Source organism: Nansenia antarctica (assembly GCF_963989245.1).
Source record: "Nansenia antarctica genome assembly, chromosome: 3".
NCBI lineage: Eukaryota > Metazoa > Chordata > Actinopteri > Argentiniformes > Microstomatidae > Nansenia > Nansenia antarctica.
Window position 1 is genome coordinate 49,252,525 of NC_137688.1, and position 11,560 is coordinate 49,264,084.

The 11,560-nt window shown below is 41.6% G+C and overlaps 2 protein-coding genes across 2 annotated transcripts; one reads left to right on the top strand and one right to left on the bottom strand.

Annotated features, from left to right (window-relative positions):
• Positions 1–156: 156 nt before the first annotated feature.
• On the top strand, positions 157–6,794 carry tspan13b (tetraspanin 13b; the record flags this gene model as incomplete). Its single annotated transcript, XM_080525463.1, has 6 exons — positions 157–219; positions 1,944–2,111; positions 3,753–3,833; positions 4,929–5,042; positions 5,848–5,958; positions 6,720–6,794. 6 exons carry the CDS (start codon positions 157–159, stop codon positions 6,792–6,794), a joined length of 612 nt encoding a protein of 203 aa, XP_080381589.1.
• Positions 6,795–9,014: 2,220 nt separating this feature from the next.
• agr2 (anterior gradient 2) lies at positions 9,015–10,729 on the bottom strand (the record flags this gene model as incomplete). Its single annotated transcript, XM_080525799.1, has 7 exons — positions 9,015–9,064; positions 9,221–9,304; positions 9,449–9,512; positions 9,614–9,690; positions 10,084–10,136; positions 10,301–10,364; positions 10,612–10,729. The coding sequence occupies 7 exons, from the start codon at positions 10,727–10,729 to the stop codon at positions 9,015–9,017; spliced, it is 510 nt and encodes a 169-aa protein (XP_080381925.1).
• Between the last annotated feature and the right edge of the window lie 831 nt (positions 10,730–11,560).

The window sequence follows — 11,560 nt, forward strand, 5'->3', positions numbered from 1 at the left end:
CCAGACAGGCATGCAATTTGGTTACCACCACTACCAGCCTTTTTAGTGGGGAATCCGTATGTTGCTTTTGGACCACTTCTTTTTGTGTGTGTGTGATTTGTAATTTTGTAATTCCGGTATCCTTTTATTCGTTTGGAATTATCTGAAATTGCCAAGATGGGTTGCGCTGGTTTCACCTGCTCCAAACACTCCCTATGTGCGCTCAATATCCTCTATGTTGTAAGTATGCGCTGTTAGAAATTGCCATATGGAACATAAGAACATGCTTAGGGCGTCAATAATTGCCGCTTTTTATACGGTCTAGGAGAGTGTTTGTATAGGAAATATTGTCGCGTTGTTGCCTGTTGTAAACAATACACTGGGTCAAAGCAGGCATCGCTTCTATCAATTATTCAGACTGATTCATTGTCTGGAATTTGATCTGCGTCTACAGCGGTAACCTCGGCGCGTCAAAAATATTATTTGACTGAATATTTGCAGTGTCTTTCCTTTCTGGCTTTCCTATCTCGTTTCCTTTTTCCTCCACTTTTCAATCCAAGCCCACGTCCTGTCGTTGTTCTGCTCTGCCTACCATCCCTGATGCATTATCAAGTGGTTGTAAAAGAAGCAAGACTATAGGCGATAGGGTGGGTGTGTTTTTAGACATAAGAGCATAACCTACCTACCATACATACATATCCTGGACTCCTCCAACATATAGGGTCTGATGTCCAGTCAGCACCGAAAGATACACAATGAATGGTAATAAAGCAGAGCAGACTGGTGACCTAGTTTTAAGATGGATGTACATTTGCAAGACAAAAGACACAGAGTGATGTTAGTAAAGCGGTCATGTCATTGCCGACGCCTTCCTACTTTTGCCTGGGTTACAGTTATGTCTAGCCTTGTTGTTGTCGCTGTGTGTGTGTGTGTGTGTGTGTGTGTGTGTGTGTGTGTGTGTGTGTGTGTGTGTGTGTGTGTGTACGTTGTACCTATTACATCACTGCCTTTATTTTATTACACACCATAACCTGTATGTCAGTTTGTGGTCAACATCTACACAGCACACACACACAGACAGACTGGGTTGTACTTTCTTGGACACAACAGCACTTTCTGAAATGATCAAATAATGAACAGGGGATGACGGGTTATTGTGCTTGCACATGTCAGATCTAATGTGCATGTATTCCCTTTTAAACTCCTGTGTAGACAATTAATGTCCTAACCAGCTTTATTGCTTGTTTATCTTGTTTCTGTAACACTCAGGAAGTGATTAGACATCTGTTGATTCAGTTTTATCCAAGGTTCAAGGTTACTTGAATATATATAGATATAGATATAGAATATAGAAAAGATAGAATAGTTATATATACAGAGTAGATTGTCCTACAAAGACGCTTAGATTTAGATTTAGTAATCTAAAAATTAATTAGACCCCTATACTTTCTTTTATTTATTTATTTATTTTTGTTTATTTTTATTTTACTACTCAATCTTTTTAGTTTGTAAAGCGTCTTTCAGTGTCTAGAAAAGCGCTATATAAGTCTATTGTATTATTATTATTATTATTACTTATAACATGTTAACTTTTACTTTTACTTATACACCTATAACCCATAACATTCTGACAATGCTATCCATGGAGAATAGCCAATCAGAGTTGGAATGGGACATTCAGTACTCCCTCTCTCAGTATCAGCCAGCATCAATGCAGACTGGCTGATATCTCCCTACCACCCACCAACCCTCTGTGTGTGTGTGTGTGTTTGTGTGTCTGTGTGTGTGTGTGTGTGTGTGTGTGTGTGTGTCTCTCTCTCTCTCTCTCTCTCTCTCTCTCTCTCTCTCTCTCTCTCTCTCTCTCTCTCTCTCTCTATCTATCTCTCTCTCTCTCTTTCTCTCTCTCTCTCTCTGTCTCTCTCGCTTTCTCTCTATGTCTCTCTCCCTCCCTCCCTCCCTCCCAGATGGTGAGTCTGCTGATGATTGGCATTGCAGCATGGGGGAAGTGGTTTGGTCTGGTGTCCAGTTTCCAGGTGGTGGGTGGGGTCATCGGAGTGGGGGTCTTCCTCTTCTTCGTGGCCCTGGTGGGCCTGATCGGAGCCATGAAACACCACCAGGTGCTTCTCTTCTTCGTATCCTTAACCAAGGCAGTCTGGACATTGATGACGCCATGGCATTGATTTGGGCGTTTGGTAGGATTTTGACAAGATGAATGTTTTTTTCTTCATATCCAAAGGACCATTTGAGCTGTTGTGCTGTCATACCTATCATACCTACACTCACTGAACACTTTATTAGGAACATTAATACTGTTGTTACAGTATTACAACCGTAGAAGTCCAAGCTGTTGGAGGTGGTGTAATGGTGTGGGGAATGTGCATCCTTTCATGGCCACAATTTACCTTCTTCTAAGCCACTCTTCTAATGGTTACTTTCAGCATGATAGTGCACCATGTCACAAAGCAAAAGTAATCTCAAACTGGTTTCATGAACATGGAAATTAGTTCAGTGTTCTTCAGTGGCCTTCCCAGTCACCGGATCTGAATCCAATAGAACGCCTTTGGGATGTGGTAGAACGGGAGATTCTCAGCTTGAAAGGGCACCTGAAAAAAATCTGCAGGAATTGCGTGATGCAATCATGTCATCATGGACTAGAATCTCAAAGGAATGTTTCTAACATCTTGTGGAAGCCACAAAGAATTGAGGCTGTTTTGAGAGCTACCCAGTATTAGTATAGTGTTCCTAATAAAGGGAAGCCCTACCCAGTATTAGTATAGTGTTCCTAATAAAGGGAGGCCCTACCCAGTATTAGTAGAGTGTTCCTAATAAAGGGAAGCCCTACCCAGTATTAGTATAGTGTTCCTAATAAAGGGAAGCCCTACCCAGTATTAGTATAGTGTTCCTAATAAAGGGAAACCCTAGTATAGTGTTCCTAAAAAAGGGAGGCCCTACCCAGTATTAGTAGAATGTTCCTAATAAAGTGTTCAGTGAGTGCATATATCTATGGATCATACAGACAAATAAGCTGTTCTTATATCTGTATCATAAACAACGACTTGAAGAAAGTAACGTTCTCCTGTAACCATAGCTGCAGAGCAAATAAGTTGTTTATCATATGGAGTGTTTGGTAAACAAAACGATGTAGGCAGATGACAGAATGTACTGTATTTTAACTGAGAAAAGGACTGTCAAATTAGTGTACTTGTTATCCAGGTGGGGTATCCTACCATATGCTGTGGAAAATCCATGCTGCTTTTTCCATTCATGCATGAATATCTAATAAGATCTGTGAGAGCCGCATCATATTTCACATTGTGATGCGGCTTACCCTCTCTGCTTGCTACCAGTTTGGTGATGGAGGCACAATACACTGAAAGGCTTCTTTTCACCGACTGTCATGACTAGTGTATTACACTTTGACTCTGGAATATTCCATATTACTAATGCAGAAGTTTAGAAATGTAAAATAAATAGAGTCCATGGACTATTGTATGTATTGTATGTCCTCACCGCCTTCGTAAGCAGGTCATTTCGATAGTGTTAAGATGGATGTACATTTGCAAAGACACAAAAGACACAGAGTGATGTTAGTATAGCAGTCATGTCATTGTCCTACTTTTGACTGGGTTACCTCAGTTATGTCTAGCCTTGTTGTCACTGTGTGTGTGTGTGTGTGTGTGTGTGTGTGTGTGTGTGTGTGTGTGTGTGTGTGTGTGTGTGTGTGTGTGTGTGTAATATATTGGACAGTGCTGTTCCTTGACGGACAATCCCAGTACATGATCATCTTGTTCATGGTGTTCATAGTACAGTTCTCTGTTTCCAGTGCCTGTTTGGCCATCAACAAAGACCAACAGGTAGGAGCCATATCCTCTGTCTGAATCACAACCACCCTCCTCTAGGTGCTGGACCAGGGGAGGCTGGTGGAGGTAGAAATTGGAGGACGGGCTCATTGTAATGCATGAAATGGAATGAGGAATGGCATAAACACATGTGTGTTTGGTACAATTCCTGATTCCATTCCATGCATTACAATGAGCCCGTCCTCCGATTTCTACCTTCACCAGCCTCCACTGTTGAGGACCTCCAGTTACAATACAAACCACAACAGCTATTTGTAGACCTGATTAAAGACTAACTACTAATGCACACAACCTATGTGAATTACATTGAAACAAACATCCTCTATATGTCAACACAATACAGAAATTGACATTATTTAAGTGACACCAAAATAAAGACTGATGACCAGTGCACAGACACATTGTAATAACCTTTCTCTGTGACAGTTTTAAAGCTCTCCACATTAGCCTCTATATTACATTGAAATAGCATTGATAATGAAAATGTTGAATATCAGCTTTCTTCCCATTCCACCCATTACGTGGGATGTGTCTCTAATGAAGTGTAGCTAATTTGTGGTCATGTTAAAGAGCCAGGGACCTTACTGAGGCTTTTAAGCACTCCGCAATGCAGTCTGTCTGTCTGTTCTGTTCTGACTGACTGCCACCTGGAACAAGTGTATTTTTAGAAGCACTTTGCAGCTTTTGAGTAAAAAATAACTTTTATTCAGGCTGACCTCAATCTTGGTCTGGGTCTGAAATAGCAGACACGAATTAGATAAGATGAGATCATCCAGATTTTTGTTAGGATTTCTCATCCTGCGCTGATCTTATTATTTAGTTTGTAATATTTACTACATGACACAGTCGTAGCATCAACTCAACGTGCATTTTTTTTTCTTCCGACATAGAACAAAGCAATAGTACATCACATCACTCAGGCATAACACCACAATAGCAGCGCGATCAAGCACTGCTATTCGAACTCTGATGCATCACTGCTAACCCAGTGTGCAGACATATAACACTTATATTGTGCTGCAGATCACTAAATATACACAATCTACTGTATGTAGCAGTGGCAGTCACTGGTTGTCTTGTGCCTTGCAGGATGAGCTGCTGGAGGTGGGGTGGAACAACTCTCGGACCACTCAGGGAGACGTGGAGAAGAGTCTCAACTGCTGCGGCTTCAAACACTTTGACTACAACGGCACCTGCGATGCTGTAAGACTTCAAGAATGACGAGATTAGATTAGGTTCAACTTTATTGTCATTGACAAGAGTACAAGTACTAAGACAACGAAACGCAGGTCGGTGTCTAATCAGATAGTGCATAGTGCAAAAGACATGAATGTATGGACAGTGCATGGTGGGACACAGGGACAGTATACAGTATTACAGTGAGTATAAGTAAATGAATATAAAGTCAGTATACGTGCAAGTGCATTGAATTGACGTGGCCCTCGTCCTGCTGGTCTCACATGGCCTGTTTGTGCATGTCACGTACATAATCACAGTCTGTCCTAATCGAAATGATAAGTACCGTTCAATGTAATAGGTTATTAGACAGACATCTCTTTTTGTATCAATAATAGTAATAATAATAATAACTTTTTATTTGTATAGCGCTTTTCCTGCAAACGTTGCAGCTCAAAGTGCTCCAATCATTAAATAATCATAATTTAATAATTTTTTCATTTAAATGCAAATTAAAAAGATGGGTTTTTAGTCTTGACTTGAACATATTTGCTGAGGTTGCATCCCTAATGTAAACTGGCAGTGCATTCCACAATTTGGGTGCATAAAATGAGAATGCAGCCTCACCAGCCTACACAGAGAAAACCAACGTCAGAAGACCTGAGAGTTCTATTGGGCTGATATGCTAGCAAAAGGTCTTTCAGATATTCTGGTGCTGTGCCAGTGAGAGGCCAATGGCTCAGAGACTTCTCTGACTGGGACAGCGTCATTGCTGTAGAGCCGTTTACCTGACTGGTTCTTCTGTGTGGTGTCTCTCTGTGGCCCTCTGCAGGCGTGTTTCCCTAACCACTCCTGCACGCCATGTGCTGATAAGATCCAGGAGCACGCTGGGGAGGTGCTGCGCATCGTGGGAGGGATCGGACTCTTCTTCAGTTTCACTGAGGTGAGCTCTCTCTCTCTCTCTCTCTGTCTCTGTCTCTGTCTCTGTCTCTCTCTGTCTCTCTCTGTCTCTCTCTCTCTCTCTCTCTGTCTCTCTCTCTGTCTCTGTGTCTCTCTCTCTCTCTCTATCTCTCTCTCTGTGTCTCTCTGTCCCTGTCTCTGTCTCTCTCTGTTTCTCCCTGTCTCTCTCTGTCTGTCTCTCTCTTTCTCTCTCTCTCTCTCTCTCTCTCTCTCTCTCTCTCTCTCTCTCTCTCTCTTTCCCCCTCTCCCCCCAGCCTCTCTCTCTCTCTGTGTCTCTCTCTCTCTCTCTCTCTCTCTCTCTCTCTCTCTCTCTCTCTCTATCAGATACAGTCTAGGAAATGTATTCGAGTACTTAGACCTGTTTTTTTTATGTATAATTGGCACTACAAACGTAAGTGTTCACTCTCTGTATGTCAGTGGGATTGGATTGTTGAATAAAACTCATCAAATTGTGTGGTGTGTATTACCCGAAAGGTTTGATGATCAACACCTGAATTCATGATTTAGACCTATGTAACACATATGTCCAATATTGTTTTCCAATAATATATCCAATATTGCTGTGCAACTTTTAAACTTCTATCAGAACTTCTGCCTCAAATGTAGTCATTTCAAGGCCTTACCATGGTATTTGTAGTTTGAACACTGTAAGAGTGAAGGAGTGTACCATCTGTCATTAGGAATGCCATCTCAGGGAACATACAATATGTCTGACCCCTCGCTGTTTGGTTCTTCCTGTTTCAGATTCTGGGGGTGTGGCTAACTTACAGGTACAGGAATCAGAAGGACCCCCGTGCAAACCCCAGTGCCTTCCTCTAGGCTTAAGTTACCTTCTGGACACCCAAGTAGTCTGCACTGTCACTTCCCACCTTCGGACATTTTATGGGCTTTATTTGTAAATAAACTAGTGACTTGTGTGTTTTTAACCTGTGGAGCAGCAGGCCTGTATGGTATTAAGTGAAGTGCTTGGATTTTAAAAGTGAGGTTTGTGTTCTGAACTATGGTGTATGTATGTTAAGATGCTGTATGAGCCTGTTATCCTCAATAGGACACGTGAGACCACTCTGAGGACAAAAGTGACATGGTCTGGTGGTTTGGGCCGCAACTCGGCAATTATCAAGTCCCGCAAATCAGCAAAACGCGTATTTATTTTATTTTCGTTTTTTTGCATATTACAAAAGTTGAAGTGTTGAAGAGCCCACTCAATACAACAAACAACATGTTTAGGATCACTAAATACCTAGAATCTGTTAGCAAACGTTGCTAGTTTTCTCACGAAATCAGCCTTTTCAGATATGTTTGATATGTCCTTGATGGTCAGCTGTTCACTATGCTCAGTAGTGTATTAGAGCATGTGGACTGGCAGTATGGAGAAAGACTACTGGATCACAGATGATGGTCTGATATGATGAAGAAGAGTTAGTATTTTGTGTGCATGTGGACAGAGAACATGTCAGTGAATATATTTGTACATTTGATTTGATACTCAATAACAGAAGGGCTATAACCTGCTGTTGTTAATCTTATGCTGTTTATTCTATAACTATTTATGTGGCCTGTTGTTTGCTGACATTGAACGTTTTTCGCCCTGATGTGCTTTGTTGATTTTTTCTGTACTGTAAATTTGGGTGTAACTTTTACTGGATCTGAAATCCTCAAAACAGGCAGTTCTGCAAATGCAATAACCTAGTCAACTGGTCCTGCTGGCTGTTAGAACCTCAACCCAATGAACTGTAGAGGTCAGTAAGGGAAAAAATGTGAATAACTGACTTGAATGATAGAACAGACTATCGGTTGTGTTCTGATGTGTTTGAAAGTGTGGTGGTAGATTTTGTGCGCTCAGCTCTCTCTTGTGGATGTGTGCCTTTGGGTGTGCGTGTGTGTATGCGTCTGCTTGTGAGTGTGTGTGTGCGTGTGCATGTGCCTGCGTGGGTGCGTGTGTGGGTGCCTGTGTGTGTGTGTGTGTGTGTGTGTGTGTTGGGTTCACCCACTGCTGTACAGTTAACCTGGCTTCTGACTGAATGTGAGTTTGGCCACTTGCATGAATCCTCTGCTGACGTGTGCTACTGCTACCGAGCTTACGGTTCTGTGAACTAAGTACCCAAGCCTTTGTAATCACAATAAAATACAAATGGAAAAGAACAACTTTATACACTGTCACTCTTGTCTTACCCACCAACAAAAGCTAACTAGTTCATGCAATGCATATAAATGTGCCTTTTTTCCCCTCCTGAAGTTCAACTCGACACTGCAAAGCACCGAGCTCACAGTCGTAAACCATTTTCAAGTTACCCTAAAATCACATTAAAATGGATGGCACAAAAGAATGCTTTTAATCGCTTTAAGGAATATCATTAGCACAGATTCCCAGGGAAGCAAGAGTGTTCCCCAACTCCTGACCAACCAGAATCCACCACACTCTCACAGCTTAGTGAAGCCAGAAACTCATTAGGAAACAAAAGCTTCAGTTGAGGTTGGGTAACCAAGCAACCCGGTGACTCAGGAAAAGTCCTTTCAGTTCCTCTCTGGCACCGCCCAACCAGGATGTGAGCCCGGAGGTCCAGTCAACAGAACACACCAAACTCTCTCCTTCGTGGCATGTTTGTCTACACCTAACCATATATTACTAACACACACAAAGCCCTTTTAAAAGCACCTGTCACTTGAGTCTTTGTCTACATTAGCATGAAAGACTCAAATAACCAGGTTCTATTCAATGCATTTTTGGAACATGATATTGAGGAATAAGATTCATGGCAAAAAAACTGCCAACAACAAAAGAATAAAGAGTCAATATGTACACATCCTTTAAGAACAGGGCTACATTTATTAAAACGACATCAGCAATACGTTACAATTTGGTTGGAAAGAAAGAGTAACAGAATACAATTTCAAACAAAGAATTGTGTAAAAGTGAAGAGCTTTCCAGTGCTTAATTTTACATGCTTGAACTTTGGTGACAGCATGACATTGGCATCTTAGTGAGAGAATTTGAAGAAGAGGTCAGAGGTCAATGGTCATGGGTCACATTCCAGTGCTTTACAACTCAGTCTTCAACAGCTTCTTGGCCTTCTGCATGTTGCTCAACACTACGATGGGAAGGACACATTAAAAGACATTCAAGCAGTTGCTGTATCTTACCAATGAAAGTACTAAAACACTCTTCATTTTTTCATTTTTTTCTCTATGTATTTAAACACGTAGTCACTAAATAGTCAATAAGAAGATCCAATAGTTGTACTCACAGAGCTTGGCGTCAGCTGTCTCATAGGCATACATGCGGTTGGAGTACCGCCCTGTGATGTCAGCTCTCACTGTCATAGAGGGGTCTAGGGAAAGGTTGGGGAGGAGAAGGGAGAGCAAGGGAGGGAGGGAGAATTGATTAGTGTGTGATGTCATCATGGATGATGTCATTGACAAGATTATGGTTAGTTCATTCATGGGCAATATGACAGCCAAGTGACATCACTTACCAACAAAGATGATTCTGGGGACATACTGGCCATCGGGGGAGAGATGCTTGTCTGTGGTTTCATACTAATATCATACGGAGACAAATGTAGCCATAAATGATCAGTACTGTTCACAATTTTTTTTAAAGAAAAAGAAAAAGTACCTAGACACTAATTGTAACATACCACAAGATTGAGAGGAATGAAGTCCTCATCAACAATCTTCTGGATCTCCTTATCCTCGGCAAAGACCTTCTTCATGGCTGCATGTATGAGAAACATGTTATATTTACTGATGATGTGTCCATTCATTATAGAGTAATTCATTATCACCCACAAGGTATTTCTATAGTCAACTCCCCCACATAGCTGCTCCAGGATGTACTGCTGGCTACAACGTCTGACTTCCTAACTTAGCAAACAGAAGAATATTTGTTCTGTCTATCACTTGTTTGATTACGCATGCCCTGCAGGGTGTGTCGCGCCACACTCGCATAATTACGACAACATGTGACGCATTGATATTTGCATATTTTCATTTGATGTGCAGCCATTACCCATTCATAACTAACCCAGTACCCATTCAAAACTAGCCAGGGACTTTGGCCAGGTAACAGAAGGGCAGCCTATTAGAGAGGTCAGAGGTCAGGCCTTACCCAAGCTGTGTGGGCAGTCCTCCAGGTGAAAGATGACTATGAGGGGCTTGTTCCTATGGAAACACAGGATCGTTAGTTTCATTGTGACATTTTTTCACTCACAGTGGCAGAGGACAAGGTAGAGACTTCTTCTCTTCATCAAACAATAGCAGGAATAACAAATATGTTGTACATGGACATTATGCATCTCTACTCTGTAAAGACGTCCTTTACTCACTGTGATCTGGACCAAAACAGAGCCTCTTCATATGTCTGTGCCCAGATCAGCTGGTCACCCCATCCTACAGGAGAAAGATCGTCAGAGTTATGACACCTGAATAGTTTGACGGCATCATTTGCTGCCCATATGCAATCACTGAAACATGAAATCTCAAAACCACAAAATGATTTTGTGGTCAAACGTTACAATCAATATCTAGAATAAACACTAACTTTTTCTATTCAGCTATAGCATGTTGGGGCTGCAGTATATTGTTACAGCATAACTCTGCTAAGTACATGGGAACGAGGAAAAGGAGAGAGTTGTACCTCTGGAGAGGGTCTGAGGGATCCTCTTCCCCCTCTTGGGGACGTTGCTCTCAGGCTTTCCCAGGGTTGAAGACACGGCCACCAGGACCAGCAGCGCTGACAACACTTCTTTGATCATCCTGACAAGCTTTCTGGAAGAAGACACCGAACTGTTAGGCTGTTTCTTATCATCCTAGCATTTCATCTCAAAAGTACCTTTGAGCAAATAGAAACGAATGAATGAAAGCTTGATGGAATTACAAATAATTGCTCATTTATTTGTAGTTGTGGAGTTATCTGTAGACTGCCCTGAAAGAGGTTACAATATTGAAAGGTCCATTTACAAAAAAAAAAAAAGATTGAGGTGATAAGAGAAGGTGAAGAGAGATGTCTAGCAGAGAAGAAGGAGGCCTTTGTTGGTCGGGGTCGGATCACTTACCTGTTCTCAGTGGCAGCTTTGTGTCTACTCCAACTGCAGCTCCAGTACCCGCTGTGTCCCGCTACTCTTACCTGGATCGCCTTTATACACCTGCTCACCCGCTAGCCACACCCATTTACTCCTCTCATGGAATGTTTGTAGAAGCCCAACTGTCAGACTTCTACTTTCTCCACTCTCTCCTTCGTTTATCACACATTAAAGACTTGTAAATGTGATTTTTTTTTAATGTTCTTTACGCTTTGTTGAGGTTTTTAAGCAAGAGTAGGACATGGTTACGCTGTCATAAATTCATGTTTTTGGACATGGGTGCTAGTAAAAAGGTGTGACAGTATTGCTGTATAGTGGGGTTTGGCTTAGAGCCAAGGACAAGTCATCTTAAAACCGAGGAATCTGATTTGACACTTTGGAGATTAGTCTATTCATGATTGGCTCACGTCAGATCCATGAGGTTGACGTTCTTTATGAATAAGCTTTGATAGAGTAAACAGATTGATTAAAAAAAGGTTTAGAAGGATTTACCGTATTGTTTTA